The sequence below is a fragment of the Egretta garzetta genome, unplaced genomic scaffold (assembly GCF_000687185.1).
Source record: "Egretta garzetta isolate BGI_Z169 unplaced genomic scaffold, ASM68718v1 scaffold39, whole genome shotgun sequence".
NCBI lineage: Eukaryota > Metazoa > Chordata > Aves > Pelecaniformes > Ardeidae > Egretta > Egretta garzetta.
The window spans coordinates 2,381,976-2,401,452 of NW_009260945.1; the positions used below are offsets into that span (position 1 = coordinate 2,381,976).

General features: G+C 38.9%; 1 protein-coding gene across 1 annotated transcript in view; it reads left to right on the forward strand.

Moving 5' to 3' along the window:
- Positions 1-19,477, forward strand: part of PLCG2 (phospholipase C gamma 2) — a 66,021-nt gene that overhangs the window by 25,328 nt on the left and 21,216 nt on the right. Inside the window, exons 6-20 of the mRNA XM_009647205.2 lie at positions 2,891-2,975; positions 3,743-3,826; positions 5,282-5,325; positions 6,471-6,543; positions 7,587-7,688; positions 7,854-7,972; positions 9,386-9,471; positions 10,429-10,549; positions 12,040-12,208; positions 14,089-14,193; positions 14,408-14,497; positions 15,260-15,438; positions 16,312-16,512; positions 17,778-17,897; positions 19,238-19,418. Coding sequence (XP_009645500.1) covers positions 2,891-2,975; positions 3,743-3,826; positions 5,282-5,325; positions 6,471-6,543; positions 7,587-7,688; positions 7,854-7,972; positions 9,386-9,471; positions 10,429-10,549; positions 12,040-12,208; positions 14,089-14,193; positions 14,408-14,497; positions 15,260-15,438; positions 16,312-16,512; positions 17,778-17,897; positions 19,238-19,418 — 1,759 coding nt within the window. The remainder of the gene's footprint in view (positions 1-2,890; positions 2,976-3,742; positions 3,827-5,281; positions 5,326-6,470; positions 6,544-7,586; positions 7,689-7,853; positions 7,973-9,385; positions 9,472-10,428; positions 10,550-12,039; positions 12,209-14,088; positions 14,194-14,407; positions 14,498-15,259; positions 15,439-16,311; positions 16,513-17,777; positions 17,898-19,237; positions 19,419-19,477) is intronic.

Sequence of the window (19,477 nt, forward strand, 5' to 3'; positions counted from 1 at the left end):
CTCAGGTGTAATTCAGCGTAGAAAAGTACATGCATTTCCTTTCATTTAGGCCTTCTCCTAAAAGCAAAATAAAGTGTGGTGTTTCATTGTGTGAATGAGACTGTGTTATTGCAGGAAATAACACCATTCTGCAGACAGCCTGTGGCATTGTGCAGCTGGCTTCAGTGTGAGCTGAGACGCCATTTCAAAACAGTGTTTCCTAAGCTGGCCGGAGTGATGAAAGGGAAAGTACTATCCTTTACTGGATATTGGCTTATACCTCCTGATGTATTCTGAAAAACTAGCCCTGCAATGGGGATACGTTGGCAGGCATCATGAAGCAAAAGCAAATGTTAGGATAGAGAAGCTGTGGCTGACAGTGTATGTCTGCTGAAGAGGTTTCTTTTGTTGCTTTCATCCCTACAAGGCAGTATGGTTAGGATCAAGGGGACTTGCCCTATGGAAAGGGCAGTTTTTCGTTCTCTTGATAGATGACGCATGCTTTTAAAAAATTCAGGAAAGGAGTTTGGACTGAGTTTCATTGTGTTTAGTGTTGCAGTTTCTAGGGAGGTTAATTGTAAAGGTTAGGCTTCCAGGCAAGTCCTGTTTCACAGGTTGAGTTTTTTCCAGTGGTAATGAAGTCCCAGCTCTTTGTTTTGGCTTGCACTTGTCTGGCCAGAGGAAATTGCTTGTGCTCGGTGTTTAGGGTACAAACAGAGTGCTCATTCTTGCTCCTAAAAGAAGTGGTTTTTTCCAGAGGTCTGGCGACAAGGCGGAAAGCCAGGAGTTTCCTGAGTTCTAATCTGGCTTTGGCATGGACTTCGGCTAAGTTCCTTCTTGCTTTGCCTCTTTCCCACAATGGAGATGAGAATATCTCACAGGGTAGCTCCTTGTATGGACACTGTAGAATAGAAGTGTTACTATTGTCTAGGTGCTGATTGGTTTTGTTGCTTTCAAGTGACTTGTGTTCTCACCCTGTGTTTGCAGAGAGTTAATGGCTTATGAATTGCACTGTAGGTCAAGACAGAGTACTTGAGCCTTGTTTTCTCAGGTACTGTTGGTATTGCATTAACGTTTTGTGGGCATTGGCAGCAGCACCCATGGATGTTGTGCCTGTGTTCTCTTGACTCTTACCGGCTTCCTTTTGCTGCCATGGATTCCCCTCATCTTCCACTCTAGGACTTGTGCCTGTGCCCTTCACATGTCCTGCTGTAATCCTGTGTCTTTCTCACGGAGACCTCACATCAGTGCCTACTCAGAGTACCCAGAGTTGAGACTCTGTTGTAGAACGTGCGACTGAATTTCTGTTCTTTGCTATCCAAAGACAAGTTGAATAGCAGGTGACTGAAATGGGGCTACAGGAGATGGCTGAGTTGGTGTACCAGTTTGGTGCTGCTGAATGCAATCTTTCCTTTTCCTCTACTATCTCTACATGCTGCTAGTCAGGCATTCCAGCCCCTTTTCTTATTCTGGCTGTGACACTGATCTGGGCATGAAGAGAGCTGGGTGACCTCATGAAGCCGGTGGAAAACTTGTTCTCTCTCTCTCGGCCACATACTTTTCTGATTGCCTAGCAAGTTGAATCAGGTTAGAAGAAGGTTTGATGAGGTTTGATCACAGTTGGCCTATGGAAGCACTGGGACCATAGCAACAGGAGAATCGAGTGGGGCACAAGCAGAGGAGTTGGGGCTGCTTCTTGTAACAGCAGTGAGCTGTTAAATTGGCTCACCTGTACCTATGGCACATTTAAAGCATTTAGACACCCAGCTCCTTTAGAATCACCCTTCTCTATTCATGCAGGAGTTACAGTAGCGTTCCCTTACTTCCTATTTCCATTTTGATGATAAGTATAGTAAATACTGTGCGCTGCTCTGAGCTTGCAGTGGAGGATGCTATGGCAGTGGCATCTAGGACACTGGAATAAAATCTGAGGTTGATGAGAAGACTGGAAGATGTGAAGGAAATGGAGGCTTTCAAAATAAGCTATTCATAGGTTTGTTTCTAATACAAAGTCTTTCTTGAACAAAAGAAGTTTGATGTATACATCATACATGATTTGATGTATGGCCAGAAAGTATGTGTGGCCACAAAGTATTGCAGCGATTAATAAATTTAGCTTTATATAGAAGTATTGCTTAAATACTTGGTGTATATAAGCACTGTGTTGCTTAAACTCTGAAATAAGTATGTCTTACTTGAAAGGTCTTGTTATCTAGAAAACTTTGGTTTTTGAAGTGTCACTGGTATATCACTGGACATTCTGAAACTCTGTAAAAAGGGTCAGCAGGTCTCTGTAAATGGACCTGGAAGGCAATCCTCTCTGGAAAGACTTGGTTGGAGAGGAGGATGAGGTCATGTTCAAATGTTGCAGAAGGGGAGAGTCTTTCTGCTGCAAATCAATTTTATCTTCCAAGTGAATAACAGCTGGAGAAAAAGGTTATGATGGTAATGACAGCTGGAGCTTTTTATTTTCTGTTTCTGCTCATCCATTGGATATATCCTTTGTATAATGATCTCTGTGACTTTATGCCAGTTTCAGTGGGACTGGAACAATGGAAGACAGGCTGGATTTCATCTGGCAATATGTAAACATCTACATTTGAGCTGATCATCTAGATATGATTAATTGTTGATGGAGAGAAATGGGTGTCTCTGCAGCACGGTTCTTTTCATCCTAATAAGGATGCCCAAATTGATTGAAATGCGTATTTCTCCCCACTAACTAGAAAGCGTATCTAGCTTGCTCACATGTAGGTGTTATGCTCATAGAAGTTTACAGATATGTGAGATGAGCCCTTCCCAAAATGTTTCAACAGTTTTGTATTGATACAAAATATATTAATAGCTGACTAGATACGGCAGACCTGTGGAGGTTTTGTTATCTTTTTTTTTTTCTTCTTTTTTTCCCTAGTATCAGTCTTAGAGAGCTGAAAACTGTCCTTCCCCAAGTAAACTTCAAAGTGAGCAGCATGAAGTTCTTGAAGGATAAATTTGCGGTAATTACCTGATAACTTATATCTGTTTGGTATTATCTGATAGGTGGTGTTATTTCTTTCCAGACTACTGCCTATATTTTTGCTTCTTACCATGTACAATTCAATAAATTATATTGGCTAATTGCTCAGCTTAGCTTTGCCTATATCTAAGGCTATAAGAAAACATAGACATAAATGTTCCTTCTTTGCATTGTACAGTTGACCAAAGCCAACACTGGGTTTTGAGCTCCAGTGCTGATACTGTGCAAGTGCATAGGAAATAGTTTTATGTTTAAGATACAATTCATATATAAGAAAAAGAATTTTTTTGCAATATGATCAAGTAATAACCTTTTCACTCCAACTTGTGCTAATGTTAATAACTTCTGAAGGTCGTTTCCATTCCTACGGGAATTTTAAATATCCCCACCTTTTCCTGCTTTCCAACTCTCCACCCTTAAAGGATACATTCTTGCTTCTGTTGCTCCAGCTAACTATGACTAAATGGGGCACAACTTCACTCTCAGTAACATAGAGGAAATGGAGTCAGGGTACAAAATGCAAGGCCAAAGATGTGGGCTAGGAGTACAGTGTCACAAACCAAGAATCTATTTACTTGTTTGTATTCTTAAAAAAATAAATACATTTTAAAAATTCCAAATGGTTAAATCAAGTTGGAGTAGAACAGAATGTGTGAAAGGGTGGCAGCTGGAGTAAGAGTAACTTGTTTGCTGTGCAAATGCTGTTTAAGGAATTGAAAATTCACTGCGTGCTACTTTCTATTGTAGGAAGTAAGTGCGTACAAGGAAGAGCTTAGTTTTGAACAATTTCATTTGTTCTACAAGAAAATAATGTTTGAACAACAGAAATCGGTAAGCTCTTTCATAAGTAGTCTTCGTAATGTTAAACTGCTTGATCAGAATAAAGAGTGAATGCTGATTATTTTTTTGTTTCTGTTTGTTACTGATTTTCTTTTTCCTCCATTCTTGTAGCAGGAAAAGGGTATAGTATGGTACTTGATGTGTAGATAACAGTCTCCATCAGCAATTGGCTTAAGAAGATGAACAAGTCATTCATGTTGCTTCTTCTGTGTTGGTAGTAGAGATGTGCACAGATATAATGGGGTTCCTAGGGAGAACTTCTCTTGTAAGTTTGTTAAGGATGTAGAATGTCTTTTCATTAGGCCTGGCTGATCTCTTTACTGATAGGAGTAAGGTTTTTCCGTACTTGTATTAATCTTTTATCATTAAGAACATTCTGTAAATCACAAGGATGTATCCTGAGCATCAAATAACAGCTATTGTTTTCATCTTCTCTCATGCCTGGAGATTATTGGTGGTGAGTCCATTACAAGGCAGGCATCCGACAGTCCTTGGGAGGCATGAATGCAGTGGAATTACATTTTAACAAGTTTGTACAGGCAACTCCCTCACTACTTGTCCATGTATTCACTGCATAGATTCATTAAATTGATGGAAACTGAAGACATTTAGTGACTCTGAAGGTTAGGAGCCCTTTAAAACTGTGTGAAAACACATAATTTGAAGTTACTTGCATGAACGTCTTTGTTGTCACATGTGCTTATTGTTGATTCAACTTGCAGTTGCTAAAATAGAAGGTTCGATAGTGAAAGTCATTGCTGTTTCTTTTGGCAATAGAACTTTCTTGTGCTGTTCAAAAGTGATGCTGAAATTATTGTGAAGTAATAAAGAATCTCCATGTACTGACAGGGTTTTAGTTTTGGCCATGAAAGTCTAGTTAATTAGCTTGAGCAGAAGGTTGAAGAGTAAAACACAGAGTAAGGAGGCTATCTGACTTCCTTAAACTCGTTATCACCCCTTGTGGATAATTTCAAAGAAACTCTTCAGTTTGCTCAATAACTGCTTTGGGTCAGTTGCTAAGTTTCCTGTGATCTGTAACTACGCTGCTCCAACCTGGAAGCAATTTAGGTTTTATATTCACATGAATAAATGTGATGGATGATCCATAATTCCAGTTTTTCTGGGTTATCAAACAATAAAAGCTCCCCAGAAACTTGGCTGACTGTGTGTTTAAGGTGCCTTATCAATAGCAAGTTTTTTGCCTGAGAATTGTGTATGTTCACACTGAAAGGCCTGAAATGCAGTTGCCAGCCTTGGCAGTATGTTTTTTCTTATGCATTTAATTCAAAATGTGTCTTGCCAGCTTGTATGCAGTTTCTGTAGGGCAGAAACGCCTATATATTCCCTTCCCAAACCAATGGACATTATTAGATGGAATTAGGTAGAGAATTGCATATTCTTTTATTATTTATCTTTTCCACCTTTTTTTGTGTTTTTTATTTTAAGATTCTTGATGAATTCAAAAAGGATTCTTCTGTGTTCATTCTTGGGTGAGACTCTTCATTTGTATTATTTTTCCACATTTCCATATGATTGTAGTGCTGCAGGATTGTTTTTTAATTACATCACTGTTTTTTTGTTCTGATGCTTTAGTAAGTGTAAAGAAATGATACATCTTTTTGCATTCAGAAAGGTGAATTTATCATGGAAATAAGTCCTGAGTATAATTTGGATAAATGTTTTTTACCTTCTGACCACCAAAATAGCATGGACTTGAACAAGTGAATTTGCTTATCTGCTGATTTTACTAAGAGCTGAACAGAACTATTGGACAATTTGATGGAGATATTCTAACTCCAGTCTGGAGAGTAGTGTGGTGCACAGGCTTTGCCTAGACTTGAGCAGAATGGTGATAGTCACACTTTCTGCATCTTTCACTTGGTGAACCTGAAAATTTAAGATGTGTACAGCATGAAAAGGGAGGTCACAGGCTTTGCTAACATTTTGACTGTAAATTGAACCGGTTTATCTTGGTTTTGATTATTACAGTAACGCATTAAGGAAGTTACTTCAAAAGTTTGCTCTGAGCGTATTGCGTATTTCCTTAGCCCTTGGTCATGTCATATGAATTAGACTTTGTAAGACTGCTTACAAGCACAGATTTATCAGGGATGGGTAGGTTATTAATACCTTATTGGTACCAGATGATGCAGCATTTGTGTCCTGCAAAAGAGAAAACAATTGTGCTGTTTTCTTGGTGCAGCTGCATCTTGCCTCCTTTTTAAGGAGGTTTTGATCTGAGTAATTCATGGAAGGAGTTATTTGTGGAAGTGTGGCTCTGGTAATTTAAAAGAACAGTGTTTCCGTGTGCCTCAACTAAGCTTAACAACACCCCTGTCAAGTGAATGCTGCTCATTTGCTACAAAGCAAGGAGCAGAGATTTGGTACTTTTCTCAGTGAATCACTATCAAAAATACATCAGGAATCCAGGAGGCTTTATTTAAAGGCTCAAAATACAGTAATTAGATAATACACTCTTACAAGCCTAATCTAAATTCCACTGAAGTTATAAAAAGTTTCTTGGTGGTGGCAGCACATTTATACTGTAAAGGTACAAGTCATTTTCTGCTATAACATCTGATGACACTTGCTCTGTTAATTCTTTAGCTTTACTTTCCCTTTCTTTTTTCTTAAGAAATACTGACCGTCCAGATGCTTCAGCAGTTCATCTCCATGACTTTCAGAGATTCCTGCTACATGAGCAGCAGGTGGGAAGACTGCAAAAATTTTGAGTTCTTTTTCTTGAGGTTGTCTCACAGAATTCTGTGCTCATTAAAAAGAAATGTGGTGTGTCATAGAATATGATTGATGTCAGCTGTGATACTAGGCCTTGGAAAGATTTCTCCTTACTTGCTGCCATTGAAGTTCACAAGAAGTATTATTTTTCATCTGTGTAAAGACTCTGGAGGTGCACCAGAGGACAAGATTGTGGACAAAGCAAATAAGGTTTTAACAGGTCTCCATTTAGAGATAGATAGATAAATAGACAAGGTTAGAAATAAACACTGGATGTATATCAAGGGTGATAGCCTGGCCTAGTTACAGCTCTTACAGCTAGGTGCACTTGGGGTAATGCCTTGGCCACAGACTCATTTTAGCAGCTCTTGCATAAAAAGCTGAGCTGACTGCCTGCATTTGAGTCAAAGGTAATTTTCTATTGAGTAGAGCCAGCTTGATGTCCCATACCAGCAAGCAGGTAGGGATGGAGGCAGGGACTGGAACTGTGTCTTCACGGTCTTCTAGAATATTATTTAGCACAGACACCATGGGAAAAAATTGTGTGATGTTTGCTAAGTGCTGCTAGGCTCCAGATTTGCAAATATGACTGAGAAGAGAGATCTATGCTTCCTGTATAAGCTTGCTACTTTCTTTTTCTCCCTATTTCTCTGTGTTAAAAGGACATTCAGATTGCACTTAGAAATGAGAGAGATTATAGTTAAGGCATGTCCTTCAAGGAGGTCAGCTTTTTTTCTCTGTGTGTGCATGCATATTTGTACATATGTAGTATGTATCTTGTGGGCCTCCAATCTATATGAAGGTACTTAGATGAAGATCTTCTTCTTCACCCTTAGACATTATAGAGGAAACTCTTAAAATGTGTGGGTACAATAAAATATATTGGCAGTAAACTAGCCAGTTGAAAGAGAAGTAAATCACATCGGTAGGTCTCTCTGTTCCTTATTTAATTTTACATAGTATAATACAACTTATAAAGTTTTTTTTTCTACTGTATTATTATTATTATCTGAAGGAATCTTGGGCACAAGATCTCAGTAAAGTCCGAGAACGAATGACAAAGTTTATTGATGACACTTTGAGAGAAACTGCTGAACCCTTCCTTTTTGTTGATGAGGTAAGATAATGGTATTTTCTAATAGTTCCTCATGGACTTTTTTTTTTTTACTGCTGGTTCCTGGTTTGTTAATTGGATGGCAGATCCTCTAGGCTCCTCTTGGTATTTTTTTTTAGTCTTGTATGGTAAAAACTTTTAAATTCAGTCTCTCTCTTTGTATTGTAGTTCCTCACTTACCTTTTTGCAAAAGAAAACAGTATTTGGGATGAGAAATATGATTCAATAGATGCTCAGGACATGAATAATCCTTTGTCCCACTACTGGATTTCTTCCTCTCATAACACGTAAGTTACTGAAAGTCCCATTGTCTATCCTTGTTCAAGCACATATTAGGAGAAAGTAATACTTCTAAATTATGCCATTATTATGTGGATATATGAAACCTTCCTAAAGTGTGATGTAAATGTGGCAAATACAGTTTGTGGAACTCTTTTTTTTTTTTTTTTTTTTTTTTTTTTTTTCCCCCCCCCCTTCTCTTAAGATATTAAGAGGTTTTGAGATATAACCAAGGTCAGCTGCCAGAAAACCCAAACCCTGAATCCTGTTACAAAAATAAAAAGAAGTCTTGAGCTGAAACTGTTCCAGCTTCTCTGCTTTCAGAAATTAAAGTTATTGAAGGAGCTTCCATTTTTTCCAAGCACCAACAGTCTCTCTGAGCTAGTGTAAGCATTAATTGTACCTGAACATAAGAATGCCATAAGGGCCCCGCTTGTCCTGTGGGAAAATTCCATACTGTTAGTGTGATCTGAAGGGCAGTAGATCTGTTGCCTTGGGAAAGGAGGCAGTGATGTGTGCTACTGATAGATACTCTGACAATTTACAGTGTTGCGAAGTGGAAAAGATTTGGTCCTGAGCAGGAGAGGAGTATGGAGACCTTAACTTAGCACATCGGCTGGTCAGGACTTGGCTATTCATGATCTTTTCCTGGATGACAAGGATTAGAGCAAACAGAGGTGCCTAAGGCAGAGGAAGAGTGCAATTTGCTATCCATGCTCGTCTTTGTTATTTTGAGTTTGTTAAAGCCAGAACTTTGAAGGCCTGGGGACTGCATTCTTGTTGTTACTGTTTTTAGAATTACATGCTTAGTATCTTAGCTGCTGGTTTCTGTAGTTTGTGTCTAAGGTATCCAGCCCTTTTCCTTGACAATCTGTGGTATGCAAGCTCTTTAGCCCAAGTACAAAGCTATGTGATGATGAGTTTGAAATGTATTCAGATGAAAAGGATTTGCTCATCTAACGTTGTAATGAAAAGAAAGAAGGTGTAAAGAGAGGGAGCAGAGATGAATACATAAAATACTACAGGGAATGAAATAAAATGGATATGGATATAGATTATAGGTATGTTTTGAAATATAGGGTGTGGTGTCATTCTAAACACCCTCCACATCCTTCAAACATGATTATGCCTCAGCATGATGAGTTTTAGGTATATTTCAAAGCTCATGATTTGCTCTCCAGAAACATGGCAGTTAGAGTTGGTTGATGTTTAGACTGAGCCTTTAACCTCCTGTAATTTGGTCCATTTAAAAATCTGACAGCATTGTGTTCAGCAGAGTCCAGTTCTTCCATCACAAGTTAAAAAAAATAAATAAATCAACATACATTCTCCATTACAGGAGGAGAAATGTCACCCAGTGAGTGAGTGGGAAATGGTTGGAACTGACTGTCTGTCTTTTACAATTTCCTTTTACTCCTTAGATATCTGACGGGAGACCAGCTTCGAAGTGAATCCTCCACAGAAGCTTACATCAGGTGCCTTAGAATGGGATGTCGATGTATTGAGTGTGAGTAAAGAGTTTCTGGAGTGTTTTTAACATGCTGTCCATATAAGCAGAGTTTCCCCTGTTTACCAGGAAAGAAAAAAGAACTGAAATCAAGAAGTAGATTGTTTTCTGAAGTTGAAGTTAGTCATATAAAAAACACTGATTCCCTAAATTGTTTTTCTTATGCCTCACTATTCCCCTGTTCACTTGCTCTGATTCTTGTTCCCTTGGAATTTTAAGAGGGTCTTTCTAAATCTCATCCCACTGCACACCAAAAATTGAATCTTGGATCTACTGTATGAAAGCGTAGGGTTTAAACTGGAGTTACTTGTGTAGCAGAGATAGATAGTTTATTTGCCTTCATTGTAATACAGATGAGCCCAAGGCCCAGAGATTTTTGTAATTTGGTGTCATTTGTCATCCTGTTTAACTTGCTTGTAAATCACTTGAGTTCTTTGTGCATTTGTTCTCCACTGTGTATGAGTCTTCATCCCTGTGCTTGTGTACCTTATTGAAAAGCTTGATTTTAATTTTATGTTCTTTCACCAGTTACTTCATAAAACTAGTTGCTACTGCCTGTTCAATTTGGCTAGTGCAAAATGTATCTCAAATGAGAGTTTCAGGGTTAAAATCAACAAAATAGATAAGCTGTCAACTTGCCACTTGTTGGAGTGTATTTATCCCTGGAAAATTACTGTAAACTAGTAGACTGACAGTATAGCTGCCTGAATTCCTTACTTCCAGATTTCCACATGATAATGCTTTGGAAAAATTTGACACTGTGTTTATTTGTATCGCTCTTACTTAAGTGAACTTAATTTCCTCTGTGAGAGATATAAATCCATATAAGAGAATATTTTATTACAACATTAAAGTCTATGACTCTATTTGTGGAACAAGATTTAGATGTATTCTTTCTACTAGAGTTATTTAAGTAACTGCTTGGTCTCTTCCTTTTCCCACTGTTTGTCTTTCTAGTGGATTGCTGGGATGGTCCTGATGGGAAACCTATCATTTACCATGGATGGACGCGGACAACAAAGATCAAATTTGATGACGTTGTACAGGCAATCAAAGATCATGCCTTTGTTGCATCTGAGTAAGTTTTTATTTGTTTTTCCTAAGCCTATTTTCATATCCTTAGACCTTCCTGAACTACTTTTCTCTGTTATCTAGAGCAAAAAGTAATAGGGGAATAAAGGCATTCTAGTCATCTTCATTTTTGCCAAATGTGGGTCTTTAATAGATTCAGTTTTGAGGAAAAGTTCCATTATATAGCAATTCGCTGCTAAGGAGGATAGTGAGTACCTTAAAGTGGTTCCCATCTCCTTGCTTGGGTCTTCTTTTATTAAATTGAAGTGTGAAACCTCAAACGCTGAAAAGTATGTCTTAAATTAAAAAAAAAAAAAAAAAACAAAAAACCCCCCAAAACTACAGTTGACAAGCAACATAATTATCAGGTGATGTTCATGTTGTAGGAAAGGTCTTAGCTGAGAAAATGTAGACTTCATAACATGGCTCCTGAACTGATAACATGGGTTTAAATCTGTGTCTTTGCTCTGCCCTTCTATAACTTGTGCTGAGATGTCCTTAACATGAAAAATACTGCCTTAAAATTGGGAAAGAGAGAGGGCTGTCAGCATCCTATTTTCCACTTCACCAGCTGGGTATAGAGAAGAAATGTTATTTTCTGATGTGGGACAGTGTCTGCACAGGCATATTGTGTTAAAGACAGACAATGATACTTGATGCATTATGGTTTTAGACCATCAGTACTGTGTATGCAGTGTGATGCTTCCCCTAATTGCACTAAGGCATAGACTACCCAGAAGGAATACTGAAGTATTTCCTGAATATACAGGGACAAAATCAGAAAAGCCAAAGCTCATCTGGAGATGAAATTCCTGAGGGATGTGAAGGGCAGAAAGAAAGACTTCTATAGGTACAATTGCAACAAAAGGAAGATGAAGAGAAATGTGAGCCTGCTGCTGAATTGGACAGGCGATTTAGTGACTGGAGAAGGCTGCTCAATGCTTTCTCTCCCTCAGTTTTCAGTATTGGGGCTGGAGCACATGATATTCAAGGGGAAGCTCACAGAACTATGTTTAGCTTCAAGAAGAGGTTAATGAGGCAGTCTGGTTGCTGTCTTCCACTACCTAGTGGATGATTATAGAGAAGATGGAGCCAGACTCTTCTCAGAGAGCATGCCAAGGAAAACAGACAGAAACAAATTTTTACATAATAGTGCTTTAGCACTGAAACTGTGCCCAAAGAGTTTGGAAAGAATCTTTGTCCTTGCAGATATTCAAATCTTGGCTGGACAAAGCTCTGAGCAACCTGATCTAACCTAGGAACTGGGCCTTTCTAAAGAAGGATGGCCTCCAGAGGTCCCTTCTGACCTTAATGATTCTGTGATTACACATCTGTTGTTATCTGTTGTGTGTCTATCTCTATTCCTTTTGTCTTCCTGTTTGCTTTAAATATTTTCTTTGATCTGGGGGGGGACAGAGGGTGCTGCTTTCCTTGCCTTGCCAGTTGCAGCAAAAAAAAAATAATTGTCTTCATTCACCTTTGTTTTCTCCATCAAAGATACCCAGTCATTCTGTCAATTGAAGAGCACTGTAGCGTGGAGCAGCAGCGACACATGGCCAAGGTGTTCAAGGAGGTATTTGGGGATCAGCTTTTAATGAAGCCTATTGAAGCCAGTGCAGATCAGCTACCATCACCAACCCAGCTGAAAGAAAAAATCATCATCAAGGTAGGCTTGCTTTGTGCCCTGGTAGGTAAAATAGGAAAACAAGAGCAGAAGCCAGAAATACTATTTCTGGCTTCACAGCTTAGCTGTTAGTTTCTGTTGAGAGACAAGAAACCCCACACTTGAAAGTGTGTACTAGTAACATTTTGCAATACTGTATGGAGTTCTGTAACACTACATATTAACGTGCTTGCTGTTGGTTTTCTTTGCAATAAGTGTCATTAGTTCAAGTGCTAGACCGAATGTCAGCTCTTTTTCTAAAGGTCTTCCAGCTCCTGAAATGTCACTGCTGATTCAGCAAGGGTTCACTACTGGAGATGCTAGTCGTAGACTTTTTACACAATGTGGCCTGCTTAAAAATCATAGAAGTATGTTCTTGAATAGAAAGTTAGATTAGTGTTACTAACTTCTTTTCCAAAGAATACCTCTCATTCAAGTGAAACCCAAAACACTTGCAGGCTGCACACTTAAATTGTTGTGATTGCTTGCCAACTGCAAAAATGCATGGGTGTTTACTAATTCAGTGTGATTTATATATGCAATTTAGTAAGCCACTTGTGAAACATGGAGGTACTCCTGTTAGAAGGCAGTCACTGTTATAATGTCTTACCTTCTGGGCAATACAGATGCTTTACTCTGTACTGTTTTGTGACAACACGAGGCAGATAACCAAAAAAGGACTTCTCAGATTGAAACTGCAGTAGAACTTTTCAAAAGGCAAAATTAGGTGGAGAATCTGAGGGCTGCTTATGATCTCTTTAGTAAAATAATAACTACTCTTGTCTATGCTTCAGTTATCCATCTCTTGTAACACTGTATCCTATGTATTAAACTTCTGAACAGAAGAAATAAGGGTAGATAGATATAAACATAGAGCTCTTGAATGTGAGACTGGAAATAATAGCACCCCACTATAAGGTGCAAAAGTTCTATGCTTAAGTTTTTGGATTTTTTTTCCCCTCCAAACTGTCTGTTGTTACTCTGCAGAGCATAGAGGGGAGTTGCATAGGCACAGGAATAATAGCAACAGATCTGATTTAAAGGGAATTACAAACAACTATGAGTCTGCATAAGAGAACATCCATATCACTCTGTCCTGTCTAAAAGAGTCTTTAAACAGATCAGCAGCTGCCAGTGAGCTAGTTGTGTTATTTGGCTTTTGTTTGGAAAATGTTCTTGGTGAACAGTCAGAGGCAGCTCCCGCTTCAGGGGCCTGCGGGATTTTTCAGATAAGCCTGTCAAATTGAAATCTACCTGCAGCAGGCTACGCAGAACAGAATGTAGCTGAGAACTACTAGGTACCAGATGATTAATCCCATCATTAACTGCTGTTAAGGATTTGATGTTACCCTTAGCCCCTTGAGCCACTGGTTTTTTTTGTGAGCAGTCTCAAGAAAGTAGAACTTACCCCTCTTTTCATAAAAGATTTCTCTTCTGCTCTTTTTTTTTTTGTAGAAGAGTGAATTCCCCATTCATTTTAATTCCATATCTTTTTGTTTTGGTTTGGTTTTTGCTCCTTATGTCCTGTTCTCTGCAGAGGGTTTCTTGTTTTATCCTTGTTTCTTGGTATGTGTCACTTCATGTTTTCTGTCCTCTAAAGAATGGTGAGCTCTTATCAAACTAGTTGTTCCTTCATTGCTTGAATGACACCTCTACTAAATTTTTAACCTTACTATGAGATTTAAATTTTAAAGAAAGACAGACATTCCAGCCTGGTTGCATAAAGCTTTGTGGAACACCTGTTGTTATGCTAATGACAGAAGAAGGCTGTGCAATGGAGGGAAATACTTCCAGTAATACTGACTAAGCTGAAATATTATCACCAATTTTATATATGATTCTATGTGAGTGTATGAATGTGTGGGGTTTCTTTTGTTTTTAAGCACAAAAAACTGGGGCCAAAGGGAGACATTGATGTGAACTTGGAAGACAAGAAAGAAGAAAAAAAGCAACAAGGAGAACTTTACATGTGGGACACAATAGAACAGGTATAATTTATGTGACATTTGCTACAGTTTGTTACTAGGTTTTGTAATACTGGAAATTCACATCAATTTTCTCAATATTTGTATAAGATTGTCAGTTGAACAGATGTGAATGAGGGGGAGAAGATATTTTGTTTATTGTCACAACTTGTTTTGAAATTGTGGTTAGTGAGTTTCCCTCTGACTTGTAATGGTTTTAATATCTCTCAACTTTTAGAAATGGACTCGGCACTACTGTGCTATTGCTGATGAAAAGCTTTCCTTCAGTGATGATATAGAACAGAATGCTGATGAAGATTCATCAAAGGTGACGGCTATGTTTTGTTTGTTGTTTAAGCACATTCTTTTTATTCTCTCAGGTTATTTCTATATCTACAGATGCATATTTTTTATGCTGATTTTGAAACAGTAGAGGATCTGTGTCAGACAACAAGTGTAACTGGAGATAAAAAATTTTAAAAAGGATCTTTGCCAAGGTACTCCAGTTAACTGTATTTTTAATAAAATAACTCCTTCCCTTGGCTAATTGCATGGAGGAATACAAAGACAATGAAATACAATTTGGTACTTAAATGCTAATGCTGATGCGTGCGCTGACAATCAAAGTGTTTATATGCCTTTGGCTAAGTATTATTGCTATTCCGAAACTAGACAGTGTGATGAACTAAGCTTTGTTGTGTTAGTAATAAAACACACCTCTAACACAGTGCATGTTTTTTCATTTCACATTTGCAAAGTGTTTGTCATAGGTGAGTGTGTATTACTTGGCTGTTGTGTATGGTAAAGCAGAAACATGAAGGTCAGTAAGGATTAAATTGGTGTTTGCATTGCTGCATTCTTTGACTTCCCATTGATTACCTATTTGAATAAGACTGAAGTTGATCACTGCTCCAAAGGAACAGGGAGTAGAGTCAAGGGTGACTATAAAGGTGATTGGCTTGTTTGTGGAAGGATGGTTCAGGGCTAGGAAGAGCTGGAATCCTGAAATAGTAGATTGTTATATCAAATGCTGTGTTTCAAAATCATAAAATTAGAAATGCACTATGAAAATTCTTATTTTTTGGTCTAGGAGGTGAAACGTACTGAGTTGCACCTAAAAGAGAAATGGTTCCATGGGAAAATGAAAGAGGGGAGAACAACTGCTGAGAAACTGCTCCAGGAATATTGTGCTGAAATGGGTGGCAAGGATGGGACATTCCTAGTTAGGGAAAGTGAGGCTTTCCCTAATGATTGCACCTTGTCATTCTGGTATGGTGATTGTCATAAAAATTTGATGTGGATTTTGTTTGTTTTTTGGCATTGCACAAAATGTGTGTATTTTTCAAGCATGCATTTATAGCTGGGAGAAAACAGGAATAAGGAGTTGCTATAATTACTAGAATGTTGTTGATGGGATTGTGAAAGACTACTTTGTAAATTAAACTTCGGTGTAGCATAGTGTGTTTTGGCAGAGTAGGCTTTATTTGAAGTGTTACAGTTGTCAAGAGAGGACTGACTGGTTTGATTCCCCCCTCCACCCCTCACTCCCCCGCCTCCCCAACTTCTCTAGTGCTCTGGCAGGATAGAGGATTTGTTATTTCCTCAATGAGTGGGCCAAAATTTGATCTTTTAATTTAGGGATAAATTACTCGTTTCTACACTGAAAAGGCAGTCTCATGAGTGTACCTTTATTAACAGAGATTGATACCTTTATTAGCAGAGATTGATCTTTTCAATGAAAGGATCCTTAGAGGGAAAATGAATAAAGAATTGGGGGGGGGTGTGTTTGGTTTTTTTGGTAGTCTGGGATTTTTTTTTTCTTCTGATTGGGACATTATGAGGAATAGCGTATCAGATGGATTTCTGACCCAGAGAGCTATCAGAGCAAATTTTGCAAGGAGTAAGTGTATACCAGATTTCAAACCATTGTGGGATGAAAATTACTGTTTTCAGTCCTGTAATCTTACTTGTCGGGATTTTTGTTGCTGTTCTTACTTTGGTCATTTTATGAGATGATACAGATTTCTTGCCTCGTTGCAAGCTCACCAAGTAGTTGACCAGGAATGGGTGAGGAAACACTTTGAAAGAAGAAAACTTGTTATAAAACCTTTATTTTCCTTATGCACCTTTTCATTTCTTCAGGAGGTCAGGTAGAGTCCAGCACTGCCGGATCCGTTCTTCAAGTGATGGGGACACTGTGAAATACTACCTGACAGACAACCTCACTTTTGATAGCATCTATGATCTCATTCAACACTACAAGGAGGCCCACTTGCGATGTGCTGAATTTGAGCTGCGTCTGACAGATGCTGTGCCTAACCCGAACCCTCATGAGACTAAAGAGTATGTACAGCAGAAGGCAAGCACTGGGGTTGTTACGTCAGCATCCTTTGCGTTGTTTTAGATGGTCTTGGATTTTTGCATAGAAAATTCCCTGAATTCAAGCACATTGGGTGTCATAGGAATAGGCTTCCTTGAAAGATGCTGATTAAGAATACTGACTGTGTAAGAACCTGCTACAACAGAGAGCAGTCGCTGAGAAAGCAATTTACTAGCAGCAACTAGGAAAATCAGTGAGAACCGTAATGCTGTGGAAGTGTGCCAGTTCCTTCTTTCTCTGCTCAGTGTTTTACAACACCCAGTGGGTTGGATTAGATATTTAGTAGTTGGCTGCGGTCTGGCAGCTAAGTGGTCATGGTCTGTGCCATCTGGAAACTGTGACTGGGGCAGTGAGCCCAAACAGTTACGTTTTCCTGATCCTGCCCTCCACCTCACCCCTGTCAGAGCTGGTTGGGCTGACTTCGCCCCATGCTGATAGGAACCAGTATAGCTTGGTGTTCATTTCCAGTTGGTGTTTGCCTGATGTAGATCCTGGGCAGAACTTGCTCACGTTTGCTGGCAGAACACTGTAATCACTGCCCTTTGTTCTGTTTTCTTTGCGGTGAGAAAAAGTAAATCTCCTTTGCACATGAAATATTCATCTGGGACTTTAAACTTCTTTTTTTGCCCTCCGCCTGGGATCTGGGTGTCACTGACCACCCATAGATAACTTTGGAAGCCGGTAGAGAAGGCAGGGTAGAGTTTAAGGATTAGGCTTTCCTGCCTTTCTGTTCAAGGTGGAGTTATACTGCCAGTATAAGTGGCCGCAGCTTCACTGAAGGCACATTAGATCATAGATAAAGATGTGAAAAGATAAAATCAAGCTCTGAGTAAAAGAATTCAAATGCCTGCTGTTCTCCTTTTGTCTGTGTTTGGGCTTTTCCTTAAATCTACTATGTCAGAACTGAATAAAATGCTGAAAAATGAATGGCAGACTAAAAGCAGGATCCAGTGCCTTTGTTTCAGGAAGAAATGCAGATTTTTGTTTTATGATTTCAGACAGACAAGGTGTTCTGATATATTCTTGATGCTTTCATCCAAAATAAGCTGCTGTGCTACAATGTTTTGTAATAAGCTGCTGTCATAGGTGGCAAGATGGGGAAAATCTAATGCATAGTTTTTCTTGTAATGTTTTAAACTGTTGTTAATAATGCTGCCTGTTATTCTTACTAAATGACATTTGACAAGCATTGTAATCTTTTGTCCGTTTTGATTTTTAACTGTTGTAGTTGGTACTATAGCAACTTGAGTCGGGGAGAGGCAGAAGACATGCTGATGCGAATTCCTCGAGATGGAGCCTTTCTGATTAGAAAGAGAGATGAGCCTGATTCGTTTGCCATGACTTTCAGGTAAGAAAAGACAGATATAACTACATTACCGAGTAGCCCAACAATGTTCTGTTTTGTTTTGGTGGGTGGTTTTTTTTTTTTTTAATTTAAAAAATACTATGGTCTTTTTAGAGTCATTAAATTTTTGCTTTCAAACTTTGAGTAATTAACATGGTTGATTTGTGCACCAGGTCCATGTATGAGAATGCGTACCAGAGTTAATTTGTGACTGGAATAAACCTTTATGCTTTTACAAAGAATATTTGGGCACTGACTGTCCCCTTCTTTCCATACGGAACTGTGCATGGCCTTTCTTCATTGCTTTGACAATCCTTGCTAGAGGGTATTATTTTAAAGTTCTCTTTGGTGCTGGTTACAAATGATTCTAGGGCCTTATACCCTGAAAATCCTGCTCTGTCATATAACTGACTGAAATGAAATGTCAAAATGGAATTGTTGGCATTTCTTGCCAGGGAAAATATTTTTGAAACTGTGGTTCTTGCAACAGCATTAACAAAATTTATAGAATTGTGGTGTTCTCCATTGTGCCTTCAAATCAGATTGCATAACTCTGAAAATATTTATTTCTGCAACATATAAAATTGCTTTGGAAAAACAAACACTTGCTTTCCTCTTATTTGCATGCCTTACTGTGTATTGGTGATGTCCAGAATTCCCCAGTCCCCTGTGTACTTTGGTTTGAAGCTTTCTGCTGTTACCAAGGTGGATATTGAAGTAACTTGAGCTGCAGCAGCTCAATAAAACCATTTCACAGTGGGGAAAACAAGAAGTACCAAAACTTCAGTGCAGCTTGAAAAGGATGCAGGGGTCTTCTGTGGGTGGGATGGTTGTCAGTGGATGGTTTTACTGTTATCAATGCAAGCACAAATTACCATGTTCAAGCAGAAGAGATTTTTTTTTTTCTTTCAAAAGTGATTCCTATAGTTATCAAAATGATTATAGGGAAGAGACAGCTACTCATTTTGAGGGGAGTTTGTCGCTTAGGGACAGCTTTGGATCAGCAGCAGTGGATTCCAGAGGGACTCTCTGTCTGATGAGAGACATTTGTGTTAGTCTGAAGATGACAGAATACCTATTTGTAGGGGAAAAAAATTGGGAAACTTCATGTAAGCAAAACCATGGATTTGACCCAAACCCCTGTACATTGTAGAGAAGTGAGAATGTCCTTTTGTGAATTTAATCAGGCAACTGAAATTCAATTTGAGTAAAAGAGGCTTTGGAAAAGGGAGAAATTATTGCATGTGATTAAGATTCACAAAGCAGTTTGGGTCCGGTTTACGGCGCTGGTGCTCTCACTGCAAGTTCCAATACCTTTTACAGCACCTGTGCTTTTTTCACAGAGCGGAGGGGAAGGTGAAGCACTTCCGAATTCAGCAAGAAGGTCGCCATTTTGTGCTTGGAACCTCAGCCTATTTTGAGAGTTTAGTGGAGCTGGTAACGTACTATGAGAAGCATCCGCTGTACAGGAAAATGAAATTGCGCTACCCGGTGACTGAGGAGCTGCTGGAGCGCTACAGCATGGTAAGTGATGGCCTTTGTGCCAGTTGCTGTAGCGGACACAGTCCCAGATCTGGACCTGA